Source organism: Pholcus phalangioides, unplaced genomic scaffold, assembly GCF_987345545.1.
Source record: "Pholcus phalangioides strain wild (caught in Gottingen) unplaced genomic scaffold, Ppha-v1.0 ptg000007l_1, whole genome shotgun sequence".
In the NCBI taxonomy this organism is placed as follows: domain Eukaryota; kingdom Metazoa; phylum Arthropoda; class Arachnida; order Araneae; family Pholcidae; genus Pholcus; species Pholcus phalangioides.
This window is the reverse complement of record NW_028301600.1, coordinates 10,366,942-10,388,108: the sequence shown is the minus strand read 5'-3', so window position 1 is coordinate 10,388,108 and position 21,167 is coordinate 10,366,942. Positions and strand designations below refer to the sequence as shown.

At 36.7% G+C, this 21,167-nt stretch overlaps 1 protein-coding gene and 1 pseudogene across 1 annotated transcript in view; one reads left to right on the top strand and one right to left on the bottom strand.

The window, feature by feature from the left end:
* Nucleotides 1-21,167, top strand: part of LOC149084903 (uncharacterized) — a 95,075-nt gene that overhangs the window by 12,456 nt on the left and 61,452 nt on the right. The window contains exons 2-5 of the mRNA XM_089232636.1: nt 428-523; nt 907-1,017; nt 7,063-7,188; nt 13,344-13,453. Of these exons, the coding sequence (XP_089088762.1) occupies nt 428-523; nt 907-1,017; nt 7,063-7,188; nt 13,344-13,453 (443 nt within the window). The remainder of the gene's footprint in view (nt 1-427; nt 524-906; nt 1,018-7,062; nt 7,189-13,343; nt 13,454-21,167) is intronic.
* Nucleotides 10,825-10,944, bottom strand: LOC149084904 (5S ribosomal RNA; annotated as a pseudogene).

Here is a 21,167-nt window from a genome sequence, read left to right as displayed (position 1 = left end):
TCCAAATATTTCACAGATATTAGACAATATTTCAGTTTTCTTTGATAACTCTTCGAAAACATGCAAAATGATTCTCTTCTCTGCTATCCTCAGTGGCTTACCTTGTCAGTGTTTTGAGCTCAATGTACTGAGAACAGCTTCAAACATGTTAATTATTTAAAATTATATGTTGGTACTAAAGAAACGATAAATTATCAGGTAAAATTTAATTGTCACAAATACACACTGCATTGTCAAACTATTTTTTAAAAATTGATATTGTTAATTGATTTGCTGTGAAAGAAAATTTATGTTTAAAAAAATGTATTAAAAAGTTTCTTTAATTACACTTATATTTTTAGGTGAAATTTCGTGTTTTTACATAAATACTTTTCATAAATGGTAATGGTAGAATGTAAGTTGTGTGAAATTTTATTTTGTATTTCAGACCAAAACTGAAAAGAAGCAATCAGACCCTTTTGATGATGATGATGAAGATGAAGAAAAGCTTCAAGAATTAGCTAGAAAATTTGAAGAAAAATATGTAAGTGTAAGCTAATGGCTTACTTGATAATTTTGATTGAATAGATCAGTGAATAATTTTCATAACTGAAATGAATGTTCGAGTTATTAATATTAAGTTAATGGTTTTTGTATTAATAAGTCAAGTCTGTTGGTCCCGAGAAGGAGGTGCCCTTGGGGATGTTCTGGGGGGTCTGCAAGGTTGGATGAGGGAAACACAATATATTGGTCTTGCATTATTATTTGGAGTATATTCGCTAAACAGGACTGTGCCCTTCATCTTATAAGAGAGAGTTCATGGCCTTTGTCTTACTTGCACAAAGGGTCAGTGGAACACAAAAGGTTAAAGCCTCTGGATATCTTGTATTATTTTATATAGTTATTATATTTTGAATTCTCTCATAGAATCCAAAACCTGGGCGAAGAAAGAAAAAGAAAACTGCTGTTTGTGAAGATTATGTGGATCGAGGCATGGGCTATGATGAAACAGATCCTTTTATTGATAATGAAGAAGCAGTGAGTAAATTTTAGCAGCTTTATGGATGACTCCTCTTATACCTATTTATAAAAGCTTGATAGATAATTATATATTTTTCTAAATTCAAATGGGCAATCAAAATTATTTAAGGTTTTGAATGTCATAATTTACACTAATTCATCATGATAATGTAGAAATGACATTTTAACTCCAAGTTGCATTTCATATAGCTGGATTTATTACTATCAATTTCACAACTTCCAAATTTTAAAACCAAATAATGAAACAGAAAAAGTCAGTTAACCTTTAATTTCCAGAGTGATGAACAGAACCCCCGCTCTAATTTTATTTACCTGGCTCCCGGGACCAAGGCAAAATGTGAGTCCCTTTTGAGTGAAAGTGGGTCCCTCTCTAAAAAAGTTGGAGCATGGTTCCCCCCCCCCCCACCCTATCATTAGTGTTACCCAAAATTTCTGTGGAAAAAATCCTTGTGCCCCTCCGAAGGCAATTTTGCAGATACCCCTGATTTCCGTGATGCCAAATGGTCACAACTACATAGCAGCTAAGTGACAAAGCTGTGGAAGCTAGAGATTCTATTTTTCGCCTTTTTAATGATCTCAGCAAACTTTTTCAAATTTGCACGGGCACTCTGACCCTTTAAGATTTAAAAAAAAAAGTCACATGCAATCATGTAGGAATGAAACAAATTTATGCCGTATAGATGTTGGCTTTGAATTCGAGTAGATAACCACGAAAGTACCATAATTTCTAGTATGCAACCCACAGGAAAAAAGAAAACCCTGGAATAGGGAAGTTTGGCACACAGCCCTTCATTCAGGGATGCAACTAGATATCTTGTCAGCTTCTTCAATAGCTCGCAAGTTATATCAGTACAGTACAGTGCTTAATTTGTACTGCAAAGTAGTAAAACTATTTTTCAAGGTCGCACGATCATGATAAGCAGTGGAAAGTGGAAAAAAAAAGAAATAAAAATGTTGGGAGGTTTCTCTCTCTGACTTTGTTATTCAAGGAACTAGAAAAGAACGTATCCTGTGGGACACGTGAACCTAATGTTTTTGCACCCTTTTCCAAAATTCTGGATATTTGACACGCTATCTCTGTAACTGATTTGCTTTCAGATTTTTGATATTGGCATTATCTTTCATCATCACCTCTTCATGCTCAAGGCTCATGTTCATTATAGTTCAAAATTGAGAAGAAATATGACAAGCAACTTGTGAAGCTATGTGTGATAAGTTGAATAAAAGAAAAACTCATGCCTTTCTCTGATAAAGAAGAAAAAAAATACAGACATTACAAACATGTTTTGCAACCCAATCGTTACTCAACTGCTAGAGCGAGACTCTTACCTTAGCCATATTTCAAACCAAAATGAGTTGAAGCTATATGTAAATCAGTTGGGGTTGGGAATTTTGTTCCGAGGTGGAAAAACCATGGGAAAAACACCACCTGGAAGAAATAGGTTTCTTTCACTGAATGCAGAAAAATACAAATACAAATACACAACAGGCAAAATGCCCAATGAGGTGGCTGAGAAAAAGATGCCCATAAAAATATGGATGTCATATATTTCAAAAATACAGCAACCCAATTACAAATGCAATTAACAAAAATGATAAACAATATATACACATGATAAAATATTATACAATGGCCATAAAGAATACTTATGGTTGTCTTATTCTAAGTATGAATAGCTTCTCGATTTACCCCAACATGTTTATCGTATTTCTTTTTGAACGTGTCAATTGTGTTACAATTTACTACCTCCGGGGGTAAGCTATTCCATTTATTAACAACCCTATTAGAGAAAAATTCCCTGCGACACCATAACCTTGCATTGTCCCTCACCAATCGATACTGGTGTCCCCTTGTAAAAGCAGTCGTTTGGCGGTGTACTAAAAGTTCATGGTCCATCCTATCCATCCCATTGAAAATTTTGAACACTTCGATCATATCTCCTCGACACCTGTGTTCGTCCAATGTAAACATATTCAAAAAGTGAAGTCTCTCTTCATAACTCAAGCCCTGTGTGCCAATAAGGACACACGTAGCTCTTCTCTGCACCCCTTCAACCAAGTCTATGTCCCTCTGTAGGTATGGTCTCCAAAACCTTACAGCATACTCCAGTCCAGGACGAACTAAGCCTCGAAAAAGCAGAAGAATGACTTTAGGTAGCGAAGAGACTTTTTTGAAAATGAGACCACAAGCATTCTATTCGCTTTTCTGACCCCCGCTGAACAATGTTCAGAAAACCTAAGCCGCTCCTCAATGAGAATTCCCAAATCGGTGACCCTAGTTTCATCCGGGATAGTGACACCATTCAACTCGTAAGAGAACTGTGGGTTGTTCGAACCAAAATGAGCCACCATGCACTTATCAATGCTAAACATCATGCTCCATTCATTTGCCCATGCTGCAATCCTGTTTAGACTGGTCTGGAGCTACTCCCTATCGCTTTGATTCCCGATTACCCCCATTAACTTCACATCATCTGCGAATTTGCTAGTAATCCCATCGATACCCTGATCGAGTTTATCGATAAAAAGTGAAAAAAGTATGGGGCCAAGGACACTTCCCTGAGGAACTCCACTTGTGATGTCTGTCCAACCAGACAATTCTCCGTTCACCATAACTCGTTGCGACCTATCTCTTAACCACAATTCTATCCAATTCAGCAAGTTGCCCCTAATTCCAATCTCGTGTAAACGCTTCGAGAGTTTACCATGTTCGACCCGATCGAATGCCTTCTGGAAATCCAGGTAAACAACATCTACATTTTTGTTCTTACCCAAAGCCTTAGTCATGTGATCATAGAAGCAAAGGAGGTTAGTTACACATGACTTCCCCTTCCTGAACCCATGCTGATTATCCGACAATACATTATTCTCATCTATCCACTTCACAAACTGCCTTTTGATGATAATTTCCAAAATTTTCGAGAGGGAGCTCGTCAAACTCACTGGACGATAATTGTACACAGCTTCTCTACTACCCTTCTTAAATATCGGAACAACATTAGCAAGTTTCCAATCCCTTGGGACGATACCCTCAGCAACACTACTCCTGTATATCTGTGCGACTGGACCCAACAATTCATTAGCACATTCCCTGAGGACCCTGGGATAGATATCATCTGGTCCTGGTGCTTTGCTTGCACATAAATTTCTTAGAAGATTTAGGACCTCCACGTCTTCTACTTGAATATCGTTGTACCGTATATCGAATATTATTATCTCCATTAAAAACCGACGCGAAAAAGTCATTGAAAGCCTTACACATGCCTACATTGCTCTCTAACCTAAAGTCTCCTATCGAGAGGGGACCAACCGTCCCCTTACATCCATTATTGACATATCGAAAAAATGATTTTGGGTCAGAGCCAATGTTATCTGCCAACCTAGATTCAACTTCCTTTTCATTATCCCTTATCGCTTTCTTCAACAGTCTTCTTTTATCAGTAAACAATGATAGGTCACCTCTTCCACTTTTATACTCTCTGAATACTCTTTTCTTTTCAAGATAAAGGTTCCGCATGCTATCCGTGAACCATAGAGGGTGCGATGTACAAACACGCTTTTTTCGAACAAAGGGTATGGCGTCGTGCAAAACAGAGGACAGCTTCGTACTAAATTCTACCCATTGACTTACCACCCCTACTGATTCCAACCGGTCTTTGAAAACTTCCGCTAACCTTCCTCTCAAAACATCAAAGTTAGTTCTCCGAAAACAAGGAACCAGTCTTTTGTTATCAACCTTACCCAAGGAAAAGTTACAGTGAAATCTGACTATACGATGATCACTAGAAGAAAACTCTTGCCCCACCGAAACATGTTCAACTAGATCCTCAGAACTAGTAAGAACTAAATCCAAAATAGCAGTACCCCTAGTGGCTTCTGATACATGCTGATACAAAAAATTTTCGAGCACTAACTTAAGAAAGTCTCTTTCATACTGATCTCTAGATGAAAGGTTCTCCCAATCGATACCTGGGTAATTGAAATCCCCTAGTATGAGAACCCTCTTATGCTTACACATGTAGGAAATTTCATCATGCAATTTGGCAATGTAGTTTTGATCCCTATTCAGTGGATTGTAACAAACCCCAACAATAAGTTTATGACGTCTTTTGTTCTCAAGCTCAACCCATATAGTTTCAATATCACTTCTCTGCACGTTACTCTCTCTAATTTCACTCCATCCCCTTTCCTATCAGATCTATTTCTCAAAAAAAGTATTGTATCCCGAGATGTAAAAAATAAGAGACCAATTTATAAAAAATTATTTTAATTTATTGTCATGCAATAATAGTTTATTGCTGTAACTAGAGAAATTTACTATCCTGAACTGTGTTAATTTAGAAACACTGAAAGGTTTCATTAACTGCATATTTAAATAATAAGTCCCATAATTTTTTTTTTATTATAAATAACGTAATCCTTAGGTATTCCCAAGAGATCCATAAGATCTGTCCAGGGAATTTGTTAAGTGTTAGTAGATATCCATGCCCGAACCGGGATTCAAACTCAGACCTGCACATTGAGAAGCTAGTTCCCTAACCACTGGACTGTCAGGCGGCAATTATATGTAAACTTTAAATTACTTTTTTGTTTCAATTTTGAATATAGAAAATAGAGTGGGGAAATTTGAAACCATATTTTGTTTTATTGTATCATTCAGTATTAGAATTAGCTTCATCGTTAAGTAATAAAGTTTTTGGTAAGTTTTACACCACACGCACACAGACTTGTATTTTTAACATTTTTGGGTATTCAAAATATTATATATTTTGATTGATTTTTATTTTATTTATAAATACAAATACAATGCCACAACAGGCAAAATGCCCAACGAGGTGGCTGAGAAAAAGATGCCCATAACAAATATGGATGTCATATATTTCAAAAATACAGCAACCCAATTAAAAATGCAATTACAAACAATATATGTACATAGAGATGTGAGGTGGGAATATTCTCCGGAGAATATTCTCTGGGATGTAAAAATTGGAGAATAATCAAGAATATTCATTTTTCTTTTAAATAATTTAATTTTTTTTACTAATTTTGTTTATATTGTGAAATATAAATCAGTTTTCATTGCCTGAAACATTTGCAACAAAACAATTTTTGGTATAATCACCCCCAATGACAACTTTTAGTTTGAGAATATTCTCAAACTAATATTAATATTAGGAAAATATTCTCAGGATATTCTCCAGGTCATGATGAGAGGCTTTAAAAGTTTGGTTATAAAGATTTTAGAAACTTTTAGATTAAAACCTTAAAAAATTATTTTAAGGTCAAAAGAAATTAAAGCAAAGTTGATAAAGGAAGCTATTCGTATATAGTCACCTTCATTTTAAGATACAGAACTGTTATTTTCTTCAGTGTTCACTTAAATTCTGTATCACTCACATTTCTTTAAAAGTTGTGCAAAAATCAGCCCTGTTGGTTTAATTTTCTTGCTTTCAAACTTTAATATTGTGGTGTCTACAAACTTCAATATTCCCATCTTGACAGGAAGAGAGATGGGGACAGAGAATATTCCCTCAAAGGACTATTATAAATTACTAGAGAATATTCTTACTGAAAATAATAATTATTCTCAAGCTATTTATCCAGATTATTTATTATAATACATGTTATTACATATATTCTTGATAATACTCTGGAAAGATTTCAGTAATTGAAGAATATTCTCATCGAGGAGAATATTCGAGAACATTCTCTGGAAGGACTATTATTAATAACTTCAGAATAATTATTATTATTTTCTATAAGAATATTCCCCAGTAATTTATGAAAGTAGTCCTTCCACAGAATATTCTCAAGGATATTATATGTAACTATATTATAAATAACAGGAGAATATTTTCATCAAGAACTTACAAGAATATTCTCAAGTTATTTATAATAGTAGTCCTATTATTTATAATAGTAGTATACCAGATAATATTCTCGACTATTTTCCCATATTTTTATCCATTTTATTGATATCTGTGGACTGATATATGAAGATCTGACCAATATATGCAATTAAATGTAACTAACATTTTTCAGTATGATGAATTGGTACCATCAACATTAACTACTGAATATGGAGGATTTTATATAAATAAAGGAAGCCTTGACTTTAGAGATGTGTCTGAAAGCAGTAGCAATATAGATCCAAAAATGAGAAAGAAGGTAGGTGTTTTTCTGAATTCTTATCAAGTGATGGAAATTTGATTAATTAAATACTTGATACACATGTAGATAGTTGCCCATGGCACACCTAACTTTGCACCATTTAAAGTAAAAATCCAATCCCACATGTTCCTGATAGAAAATTATTGGAAATCTTTATGGAATTTCATTTTATGAAACTGATTGAAATCTCTTCTATTTCATTTCTAAGAAACAGTAACTCAAATTATAGTATATTTGTACAACAACATTGAATGTGAATTAAAACACAGAAGGTAATGCATATAATTCCCAATATCAAATATTGGTCAAAGGAAATCAAATTCAACAAAAAAGACAATCTATAATAATTAAATGGAAATAGTCATGATGTGAATGTTTTGTGAGTTGACCGGTAAAGTAATGACATATCCTGTCCTCACTGCTATATGCTGAGGCAACCAGCCAATTCCTTGGGCTAGGGTAGTCAAATTTTTGCCATGGGGGGAAAAACAACTGTAAAAATGGTCCTGGCAAAAATTTATACTTCCCACACACATTTATGTGAAATATTGTGTAGGTTTTTAGATGAAAATGAAATAGTTTTGAATACAAACTCTGAAAGATTTGTAATCATATTTTAGCATGATACAGCCAGCACTCAATTTTATCAACTTCCAAATTACAAACTTCCAATTTATGAACTTTACTGCACACCAACTCCAAGAATATATTGCCATATGGCAATTTCCGACCAGTGGAGTTAGGTAAAGAACTACTTTAAGTAGTACTTAAGTAGTTACTACTATTAGGCTCACTAGGTAAAGAACTTGTTTCTTATGTTCTTTCCCGGATTCTAACTCATTGAACTTGACAGGTAACCTTCATAGTGGAATATGAGCATCTTACCACTGCACCACTCTGCCACCCCAATTTATGAACTGACATGTTTTTAGGAGCTTGTCCTTTGGTTCCAAACAATATGCCATATCTTTCACAATCTTTCTCTCATTTACGAACTTTTGATTTTACAAACTCATTATTCCGTTCATTTAAATTATTGAATACCAGCATTGATCATATATATCATAGCTGCCAAGTCTCCTGAATTTTAGCTTCATCTCTCGACATCCCGAAAAGTTCTTAAATCTCCCAAATTTTTACGAAAAGCACAAAAAAATCCCTAATTGTCCCTAAAAATTCTCTACTTCATTAAAAAAAATCCCAGCTTATTAAAACAATACCTAAGGAATTTCTTGTAGGGCATGAAGTTTCTTTTTTTTTCTCCTTTCGAAATGACGTCAAACGTTGAGAATAGGGAAATTCCCCATTTGACAAACCCTCTGATGGTAACAAGAAAGTTGCTTGTCTTATTGTGCAGGGAAATAGCTTAGCAGCCATTAGTCCTGGATAATAATTGAAGATTATAGTGACGCACATATAGTCAAAATTTCTCTTGTTGAACTTACGTACGTGCGATATAACAAAACATGCATACTGATAAGCAAAAACATATTTAATCAATTTTAAAGATACTTATTCCAATGAATTTCGTTTCATCAAACATTCCAGAAAAAACCCTTTTTTTTGTGCAAGTTGTGTTACGGACATAAACATCGGTCATGGAAAGACTGCCATCATCACTCATGTGAAATGAAAAAAAAAAATCAAGCAAGTGTCACAAAAAGTCAGTGTTCTTCAAAAATTTATGTTTTTTCCCCTTCATCTTCCGATGATTTTAGGGTCATTCGCACAGAATGTTTGTTCACAACGTTTCTGATTGAACACAATATTTATTTAATTAGATCACCATTTTGAAGTTTTGGCCTCCTATTTCACTTGTTTTTTGTGTAGGGATTTTATTCCCGAATGCTTTAACTTTTATATATGGAAAATCCCTATTTATTTAGAAAAATCCCTTTTGTATTTATTAGGGAGTGGTTTTAGCATAAAATACGGGTTCGCGCGAAAATCTCCCGAATTTTCATTTTCAAAAGTTGGCAGCTATGATATATATGGTCATCAATCAGGAACTAAATTGCGAATTACAAAAAAAATTGGGTTTCACAAAATAATTAAACAATTTCTACCCAGTTAGCGACTCTGTATATTCAACTAGTTAGAAATGAAATTAATTATCCAATTTGAAACTGTCAATACTTGTAAGTTGATGGATGTTTATGTGAAAATTAATATTGAAAAAACTGAGAACATTATGAACCTTATAATAAATTATTAAAAATCATGATGCAATTTGCAGTAAAAAATAGATAAATTGACAAGTGTGAAACTCATTTATTTTGAGAGATATTGGATTCATAAATCTTCGTGTATAGCTACTCCATTATTTCACAAGATCAAATTGTTGTTGCCTTTATAGTGGGACAAATTTTAACAAGATATTAAATGATAGGGAATATATTGTAAAAAATGTAAGTACCAAGTACCTGGATAATATAAAACCTGTGTGAATTTACTAAAATATAAAATGTAATCTAGGGTTTCTATTCCTTGATCCCACACCTAAAATGGCCCCTTCCCGGGAATCTTACTGTCTTTCCTGAGATCCCATAATGGGCTTACATTCCTAACGAGAAGAGCCCGGGCCACATCTGATTTTACAGAGGGGAAAAAGCAAACTGATTAGTTGTTAGCTAAAAACAGGTATTTTTAACTTTCAGTAAATAACTTTCGGGTGTCTTTTTATTATTTTAAGGCATACCAGGTACATTTTCATGCTATTGATACTGCTGTCATCTTTGAAAGAAACAGACATTTATATGAACATAATAATGTAGGCTACTCATTAATAATTGTTGCATCCTTCGGGTGTATTGTTACTCCCAGAAGTGTTACATTTCTATGGCGCTTGACAGGATTTTTATAGAAAAGTACAAGATAAAATTTGCAGATGGCTGAAAGGCCCAGAGAAAGATGGGTAGATCAGCTGAATACACTCTAAATCAGTGGTTCTCAACATTTTTGACTTACTTTCTGGTATATGATTTGGTATACAATTTCTATAGTGGAGTCCCGTGGGCCTATTTGTTATTTATACACCAAAGATTTATTTTTATTATTTACAAATATTTATAATTTTTTTCCAGTTTACTGTTTTTTTAAAATATTTTCCTCAAGCTACTGTGGAGTCCCTAGAGAGTACGTACAGAGCCCCAAGCGCTCTGCACAGCACCAGTTCAGAACCGCTGCTTTAAATACACTATTGACAAAAGGGTGAGGCAGACAAACATTTGTATTCGAATATATGAGAAATTCTTCTGTAAGATTTCTGACAATATACTGAAAGCGGTAGTAATATAGTTGAGGAAAGACGGTCAAACACAAATCAGATTTTCTCTTGTGTGAGACACTCCACAATTTTTGGAGAGCTAGACAATGCTTAATTGTCTCACACCTTCAACTTTTATCAAAGAGAGTGAGAAGCAGATGATCAGATTAAATTGACAACTTAATCCTGGTGAGGGGTATTTTGTTGACGGGTTTATTATTTTCTTTGGGGTTTATTATTTTTTAAGCCAGAAGTACAGTCATGGCTCCGATATCCTATCAGACCAGACAGGACCTAGGCTCTGTCCCTTCCGGGATGTAAGCCCTTTATCCATGTGGGTTGGGTCATGCTGGGGAGAAAAAAAGTGCTGCCAACAGCACACAGTGTCCCCCAGGTGGTCACCCTCCCAAGTACTAACCATGCCAGATGCTGCTTAACTTCAGTGATCGGACGAGAACTGGTGTTTTCAGCATGGTATGGCCGTTGACGGCCCCATATTGTGGAGCAGGGTCCCATAGGCTTGGATCTTTGGCGGGCTCCCAAACCAGACATTGCGCAAGTTCTTCTATAGTGAATTTATAGCATGATAAAAATTATATATATATAATCTCAGGCCCGAGGATTAGAACCCAGTCAGCACCACCCTTGTGGAAGTCATAGGTACAGTAGAGCCTCATTATTATCTCTCTCAGAGCAAATGGAGGAGGCTCACAGATAACTGATGACCACAAATTAATCTGCCAGAATTTATTTAATTTTCATGCTGAAAATGACTTCAGTGTATATGCTCATATTATTCATGTCTAACAATCACAATTTTAAGTAAAGAATAGAAAAAAAATGCATTTACACACACACACACACACATATAATTTACTGATTGATTAACTGGACTTGTGATTTCTGCAGTGACAAGTGACATTTGCTCGAGCCCTCACAATTTTATCCTCTCAATTGAAACATTAGGCTATATATATATTCACTGATCAATTTCTAAAAAATTTACTCATTATAAAGGGAAGGGGGTTTACTGCTTTTCCAGGGTCTTTTTTTTTATTACCAAATAATATTACTTCCCTTGATATTAATGATACCCTCAACTTTGTTATCTGAGAATTAATTTCTTTCCAGATCTTTTATTTTGTGAAGTATTGAAATTTTTGTATAGTACCCGGTAAATTTGCTTTACATTTTGCCTGGTAAATAAACATAACAAATGCAACACAGAAATAGAGAACTTACATACACAAGAAATGCAAATAAAAACAAACCCATAATAATAAGATTTGCAAGTGAATACTCGAAAAAACTGTAAATACAAAAAGTAAAGATGTAACAATTGACAGCAGATAAACTAAACAACTTCACCTCCAACAGAATATATATAAATGAACATCTTTCACAGGAGAGCAAACACTTGTTATTCCTTGCCAGAGAGTTTAGAAAGAGTAACAACTTCAAATGTGCTTGGACAAGAGATGGAAAAATTTTTCTTTTGAGACTTGAAAACTCTAGAATTATAAAAATAAAGAATGAGGAAGACCTCGCGAAATTGAGGGCTCATGCACAAGGAGAATGATATAATAAACTTGTACCAGCAACAACCTATTCTGGGGGAAATATGTGATGTAAATAAGTTAAGTATACCCTCAAAAGCAACAACAACATTAATATACTTATCTTGAATGTGCAAAGTTTAAAGTCCAATTTTGATAATTTTCTGGTATTCTTGAAATCGTTACCTCAACATATGGACATCATATGTCTGATAGAAATTTGGTTAAAGGAAGATGAATTATTTAATTATATATGACATTATTAACTATGATCACATGAATGATTATCAAACATATTTTAACTGTGGAACATGTAACAAATCAATATATCAATCAAATCATGTATCAATAAATCAATCAAAATCCTAAAAAAAAACCTTGCAGTTTTATAACTTCTGGAAGCTTATGTATTAACCTTCCAGATTGTGATATCAACATTTTATTACTATGCAGATCTCACTCGTATACCATTTCCCATATCAATGAAGAGTTGAAGACTTTTATCCAAAAAACAAAAAAAAAAACATGTTAATTACTGGGAATTTAAACAATATATTAGATGATAATAATGAGGTATGAAATTATCTTGACATAATGACTGTAAATTGCTTCATTGGTGTCAGTAACTAGAGAACTAAATGAAGGAGGTACCTGCATTGATTATGCTATCTACAGAACAAATGAAACTACATTATAGTAGTTTTCTAAACTTAAAAACTTCAAAACGTAACAAATCCGCACTGCACTGACTACTATCATACTTGGCTGCATTGTTTTACAAGATCAAAAGGATATTAAAAATAATTTAGGAACTTATACAAACAGCACAACAGGCAAATTGTCCAGCAAGGTGGCTGAAAAAAAGATGCCCATAAAAAATATGAATGACAAATATAAATAAAATACAGCTACCCAATATAAGAGCATATGTCATGAAAAAAACCTAACAATTAATACACTGCCCATAAAAAAGATTATGGTTGTCTTATTCTGAGTATGGATAGCTTCTTGATTTATCCCAATCAAAACCTTCCTCTTACTAAAAAAAAATAGTTGTGCCAAAGCCCAATATTGTACTGTTATGGCATGTAAGGGATTTTGGGGAGGGGAAGAAAAACAGTACTTTAAAGTATGGTTGGTAGATATAGGGTTAATGAGTGTGGGTAACAGAAGAAAATGATGATTGAAAGCAGACACAATTGTGATCTGTTTCTCTTACTGCAATACTGCACTAAATCATTTGCCTCTGCAGCAGCACATATATGCTTGACATTAATTGAATTTATATGTTTACATATATTTAAAACTCCCATTTTCATGTGTTTTTTTAGCGAAAGAAACAAAAAGACATTTTCGAAAAAGATGGAAAAAAGAAACGGCGTGCAAATGATGATGAAAACCCTAAACGTAGGGGACGGAAACCTCTCCCATTACCTGTGAGGTGAGAGTACTTAATAAAAACAGCAAGTTTTTGTTATTTACGGTTCTGGATATTCATAGTAACATAAGCTATCATAACCATGTCTTCATTTGCAAAAAGGCTGTTATTGGACCAGATACATTTTTTTTTGTACTTTGGTAACTGTGACACTGTCCTGATAGCGGAGGAAGATAGTTTCCCCCCCCCCCACCCTTTCCTATTAATGAAGGAGCAATACAGTGCTTATTGCTCATTGAAATCAGGGTTGTAAAAATTCCATCCCGAGCGGATTTTATTAGCCCTTTTATGGTTTGTATAAATTTAACTGATTTGCATTATAAATGGCTCAGTGGAAGTCACTGAACAATCTGTAAAATTACACATCTTTTTTCAAGAAGACAACCTTTCTTGATTTTAATGCAGGTAATAGTGCTTCCCTCCCAATTCTGATGTAATTATATAACATAACAAATTACAGTCTAGCTATGATGCAATGACAAATTTGTATATGCATGAACAGAATAAGAGTTTGAGAGAAGATGTTTCATTGGACAAGGAAAGGGTCTGTGGCTAAATTGAATGGGTCATTCATTCTCAAGGGTTTGTAGTGTCCTTGAAAAAAAAGTTCATTTTCAAGTATTTAAAAATCCTTAAAAAGTGTTGCAGTCTTTGAAAAAAATTATTTTAAAGTGCTTGTAAGTGCTTGAAAATATTTTTTACAACAATTTCTTCCATGAATTTTTGCCCCCCATCAAACTGTTCCACTGAGATAAAAGGAACACAGTAACAACCATGGGTGGAGATACGGGAGGGGACATGGGTGACAATGTCACTGTCCCCCACCACAATCAAAGGCAGAGCCTACTGATCTAATGTATATGCATATATATGAACTGACATCATCGTGCTCCCAGGCTTCCACATCTATCTTAGCCTATGGCAACAATGATAAATTATTTTTTTTATCGTGTATAAATTTCAACTTCGCTTCAAACATTAATTAAATTATCTCTGTTTAGATGTCATTTGTACGCTAAACCACAATGTTTTTTTAAAGCAAGACCAATAGAATTTGATATTATTGACAAGCTAACATGAACTGTAATTGTTTTAAAAGTTGAAAGTTGTGTAAAACTTTTTAAAGTTAAAAGTTGTTATATGTGTGCATATATATATACACTGCTGGCCACCCAAATTGCAACACCAAGAAAGACAAGAGATATCGCAACAATATTTATTTTGTAGATAACATGTTGACCAAGCATCAAATGATTAAATTTATAGACTTCTGTGAAGTGTGGTTCCTGCCAAAATCAGTAGCCAGAGTAGCCGCCATTGTTGATCACCGCTGCCACACGCCTCGGCATTGATTCAAAAAGACTTTGGATGTGTTCTTGGGGTACAGCAGACCAAGCAGCTTCCACGCGTTGCCAAAGTTGATCTGGTGTGGCAGCTAGGGATGTAATCTGGGTCAATCGTTGAGCAACCATGGACCACATGTTTTCTATCGGCGAAAGATCCGGCGAGCGAGCTGGCCAGGGAAGCAATTCAATCTGGCGATTGACGAAGAACCTTTGGACAATGCGTGCCACGTGTGGTCGCGCATTATCCTGTTGAAATATGGCTGTGGGCAAGCCCTGAAGGTAAGGAAGGACAACTGGCTCCAACACCTCGGAGATGTAGCGCTGGCTTTTTAAAGTACCGGCAATGCATACTAGAGGAGTGCGAGAGTGATATCCAATACCGCCCCATACCATAATACCCGGTGTAGGAGGAGTGTGGCGGTGCATAACGCAGCTGTTCAGCATCCTCTCTCCACGGTGTCTCCAGACTCAAATCCGACCATCGTGGTGTTGCAGACAGAAGCGTGACTCGTCAGTAAAGACAATTTCATTCCATTGTGCCATCCACACCCTTCTTTCATCGCACCATTGGCGTCGGAGACGTCTGTGGTTCTGTGTCAAGGGTAGATGAAGCAATGGATGTCTTGTGGACAGACCACTCTGCTGTAAACGGCGTTGAATGTTACGCGCAGACACTGGATGATGCGGTACAGACTGAATGTGCTGTGCTATGGTTCGTGATGTGGCTGAGCGATCCATCACTGCCATACTCACAATACGCCTGTCATCACATGAAGTGGTGCACTGAGGTGGATGCGATCGAACACGCCGGTCCGTCGTACCCTCCTGCATCCAACGATCACATATCCACATTACAGTTGTTTGGTTTCGTCCAACACGACTACCGATTTCCCTGAAAGATAATCCTCAATCTCGGTAGGCCACTATCCTTCCTCTGTCGAACTCGGATACTTGATCAAAAGATGATCGCTGTTTCCTACGAGGCATAATTGATCGTTTTTTTGAAAAAACCACAAGAAAAACACAATTGCCGTACTTCAAATCGTCAAAATCTCCAAGCCTTAAATAGCGCTTTGAAGTGGTGCCACAGGCGCGCGTGATGTGCGTCTGCGCTGAAATTCTAATCATTTGCATATCTCACCTCCGCTAATGCATGTTGTAAATTTCATATTATTTGCATGTTTCCTTCAGGGTGTTGCATTTACGGTGGCCAGCAGTGTATATACACACACACATCCATTTTCTAATCATTTATTACATGCACAAAATTACAATATGATAACAGACATGAAGAAAAACATGGTGTTTTTTCACCAACCTCTCCAGACAACTCCCCATTGCCATCCTATATATCTTCATCTTCATAATTTTATTTATTCTCCTGCGTGCCGCTTGCCGATTAGAAAAGAAAACTAACTAAAAATACTAGCTATAATACCCAGCATTGCCCGGGTTTTTCCCAATGACTGGGAAGATTGAAAAAGTAACAAACCATTATAAATGAATAAACTATTATACATAATACTGGTAGCATTAAAGAAGTGACAAACCATTGTAAAAGTATATGCATGTCTGAAACACGTTGCCAGGGAGCCACGGTTACAAAAGTGAACATTCTGATAGTGATTGTTAAGGCCCAGAAACCAATCAGGATAGGCATTTCAACTTTTTCTGCGGGGGGGGGGGGGGCAAAGAACATATTCTGTATGTATACATACATCATTTCTAGTTTATTTTCTAAAGCAGGGAGGGTGCAATCACCCCCCCCCCGATCCCCCAAATGACAGGCCTGCCAGGAACATAGGCGGAGATAGACTTGGAAGTCTGGGTGGGCACGACCATTATTGCTGGGGGGGGGGGCAAGATGATGCTGCTGTCGATTCATCTATACATATATACATTAGATCAGTCAACTTCACCTTTGATGTTGAGGCATGGAGCCCCCCCCCCCCGTATCTCCACACATGGCCAGGAACCATTGTTGCGTGATGGTTTTTCACCAATTTTGGTATTTGCCCAACTCTGATGAACTTTTAAAGTAGCCCATCTTTCAATCCGGATCCTGTTTCGTATCTTGCAAGAAGACAGGACAACAGATGGACCACAAGTATTCTAGATTGGTACCCTGTGGTGTTAAACGTCCGAGAAGGCATCCCCACACAAGATGGATTTGACTAGATCAGGAAAGTGGCAGGAGTCAACTGGATGGCTAAAGCATCAGACAGAGCAGAATGGAAAAAATTAGAGGAGACCTTCATCCAGCAGTGGATTGAAAATGGTTGTTGATGATGATGAGATATTTATCTATCAGGGCCCAAAAGCAGAATGTTTTACATTGTTCTGCAATGAACCCTCGGCTGACTGGAAATGTTCTGCAGTAAAAATCCCCATAATAGTGTTTTCTTGCACTTTTTCCTAAAATACTTCCAGATTGTTCTGCAGTATTGCTAATTGTTCTGCAACGTACGTCGCAGATTTTGGCACATTCTGCTTTGAGGTATCAGGGTGTCTACCATCACGGAAAAGTCACAGAATGAGAAAGGGTCATGGGAGTCCCGAAAAAGTCATAAAATTTGAGTGAAGATCACAGATTATTTTATGATTCTTCCGAGATCTTTTTTGAGTTTTTCCCTAAAATCTAGGCTTTGGAGAAGCTGTGGAATTCAATATTTTTTATTCTCTCTCTCACAGGTTTTTTTGCTTTGGAGGGAGGAATGGATGGGTGAGTAGCAGCAGAAAAGAACAATGTCAGTGTGTAGTCACTCTACATGGGGGCAGACATTTTATGGGTGGGGCAAAAAAGCTATTTAGCCTGGATGAACAAAAAATAACTTTTCCTTGCATGCTTGTTGGGACCTTTCAACATTAGTAATATTCCCCTAAAGCAGTATTCTCAGGATCGCGTGATAATTCTTAGAGGAAAGATGGGTGCTGGCACGACAGTTGGGAGTCCTCTTGGGAACAATATTGGTTTTCCATAGAAAAGGAATAACCTTCCCCCCACAAGGTGGAGCAGGGCCCAGAGTTTTCACGGGTGGACTCAGTAGTGAATTTATAGTGTGAAAAACAATGGGGTGATTGTCCCTCAGGGCTGAAGCCCTGTCATCCCCATCCTTGTGGGGGGGGGGGCGCAGGTGAAAATGCACCAATTCCTTCCCTCCTGCAAAGGAAGAAAGTTTTTTTTAAATAATTATCATCCATTTTTTTTCCCTCTTTTTAACCAAGTCAATCTTTACTGACTAGCTATAGTGAGTGATGAAATCGTACAGTATATGCGTGCAACAGAACGAGAGACTTCAAGAGAAGACAAAAATCGGACTCGTTTGCCATTGGGAACATCATGGCAAGCTGAAAATACCGATTTGTGCACCTATTTAAGCTTTGGAGTGGTTCTTGTATATAGTTCGTCCCAACCATCACTCGATGATGTCACTGCAGCATCGGGAAAGCAGGCAGCCAACGGCATCTCTGGCGAACTTCCGTACCAGTAGAATCGATGTATTCCAATTCTATCAGTAACGTAGCAGCCATGTGAAGAAATCTGACGACCAGAGTTAGCACATGATGTTGGTAGAGGCGATCGGCAACCAGGCGGAGCCGTGCGTAAGTCTGCTACTCAATCAGCGATTCATGACGATACAAAAGGTGATGTCCGGCATGCACCCGGTCGGGCGAAACGCCTTAGTAGAGTTCAATGCATTGGTGATTCGGTACATTTGCGCCGTTTCCAGTATACCGCCACTATTTAAAGGGCTATTCCCAGCATCCCCTGCTTCACCATCGAATCAGGATGCGCGATCTTCTGTGTAGAAAGGCAAGTGCTATTTGCATAAATATTCAGAATAAAAATACAATGACATGAAATCTTGCAATACTGATATGTAAAAAATGGCGGCCGATCGGCGAAAGTCTACAGCGGACCGGTTCTCGGAAGTGAATTAAAGGTAAATAAGATTTAAAAATGACTAGATCTAGGACTATTCCACGGGGGGCCCCAAGGTAATATTACAATTGCAACAAACTTCTCGATCACTTACACCTCACTCTGTTCAACATTGTTCAGCACTTTTGCTCTGTTTTGAGCCCACTAATGCTATGCGTCATAGCGCAATGTGATTATTGTGCACACAGCTTAATATTCATCAATAGTTATATTCCGTAGTTTTCATTCGCAGGACACGTTTACAACTTGCGCAGTTGTGCCTGTGGTGTTTGTTTTGGAAAGTTTCGTCATAGGTAGCTGGAAATGATAAAGGAACTCTGATATGACAAAAACAGGAGGGGGAGTCTACGGTTGCCGGACATCCGTATATAGGACCCGCAAGGGCGTATGCTGGGATGGATTGCATTGGGTATTCGTGATCTACTGAGGGCTTAGGCACCTCGCAAAATTTGTCGAAGGCATGAGTGGGGATACAGAGAGGGAGGGCAATAGGGATGCTCATCTCCCCCAATTAAAAAAGTATTGGCATAGGCAGAATGTGGACATTTGTCCCTCTCCTCCATTCGAGAAACAATCTGTACCCGCGCATGCTTTTGCGTAGGCGGCTTATGCAGCTTGAGCCCATAGGGTCCAGTTCCTATGGGGTGTTGTATTTAAATTTTTAAATTTAAAAGTTTTGCAAAAATTTAAAAAATTTGAGTTTTTTTTTACTGTGGGTGGAGGAATTGTTGGCCCCCCCCCATCGTGGTGAAGCTCAACATTCAACACTACTGAGAGGCTTTACACCAATGTTGGCATGTCTGTATGAGTGTATATCCATTGACATCATCATGCTCTGTGGAAAGTTTCGAAGGACTAAAATGATTTCTCTTATCAAATGTTTTTATTTTGAAAAATTCACTCTCATTCTCCCTTTTTCATTAAGATCCCCTATTTTATTAACCCAAACCCCCATAGGTGGTCGCTACTCACAGTTTGGAAACCACTGATATAAAAAAGAATCCAGCATAATTAATTTTGTCAAATGAGCAAAGGTCACAGAAAAGTCACCAAAAAGTCCCAGGATTTTGCTTTTGATATTTGATAGACACCCTGTCTATACAGACTGTTTTAAAAGTTCTTTAACAAGTTTGAAATATTAATTTATTGAAATTAGAAATGAGTGAATGTTGAGTATAAATTAAAAAAAAATTTAATTAGTTTGATCAACTGTGGTATGAATTTTTAAATTTTCCTTGGGAAAAGTGCTTGAATACAAATATAAATACAAATACAACGCCACAACAGGCAAATTGCCCAACGAGGTGGCTGACTTAAGAACATCATGGATCCCCGAGCCATTTTTTGGAGGCCCTACCTACTACTGCTACACCCCCCCCCCCCCCGCGGAACCCCCAACGAATCGGTACATGCGGGAATGTGCGTGTACGTGTAGTGAAACCTGACGTGAAGTTTTTTTGTTTCTCTGTAATGCTTGTTATGTGTAGTGCTTCCATCTGCCACCAGTTTTTCTAACTATGAGTGAAGTATTATGATTGAATGATTTACCGTTGTAGGACTGTTGCTCTCTGTGGCGAGACTTTTTAATGGGGAGATCGGCTCGCATTTGCGCCTTGAAGTTGGGAACCACAGAAAACCAACTTCAGCCGACCACCACTGTGGGGTTCGAACCCGGATCCTCGCATTGCGAGTCCGTCACTATAACCACTCGACCCCCACATAGGCGACTCCTTGAATTTTTTTACTTTCAGAGAGTACAAACTACATTTTCACGAAATTGGCATAAATTGTGTCCCCAGCAGTTAATATTCAATATATTTGGCTCAGAATTTTTTTCTTATCACTTTCTGGCAAGTCGCCATTCTATTTATAATTTTTTCATCGATACATTTTTAAAATTTGAACAAATTCTCATTTCTCAAGGAAATGTCCTTTTCTTGGCGGTCTCCAGCCCTTGCAAATTTTAAAATGATAACTTTCTATCTTAAAACAAAAATGTATTGTTACATTCAATAATATGTAATTTTAAGATTGGTGTACTTTCATATTTTGTCTTTTTTATAACTTTAAATATGGCAACTTTATGATGGTTTCAGCACTGTTCAGCACTGTGATCTGTTTTGCATAGGTGCCTTCCAATTTACCTGGAAGCCTTCTGATTTTTTACACTCCTGTTTCCACTCAAAATCTTCGATTGGAAACTGGATTCTTCTAATTTTTTGTATCTTTATAGAAAAATCCCTAAAATTTCTTTGCAGAAACTAAAAATCCTTAAAGAAAATTCCTCAATCCTTGCAATCTAAGTGGCAATGTTTTAAGGCTCAATAACATTGGGAGAGTTTGCTAGCTACTTGCTTGCGATTTTACTCGCTGCTACTAAAGTTGCTCTGTGTAATAACAGTATCAGGTAAACTTGCTGCTCGCTCTT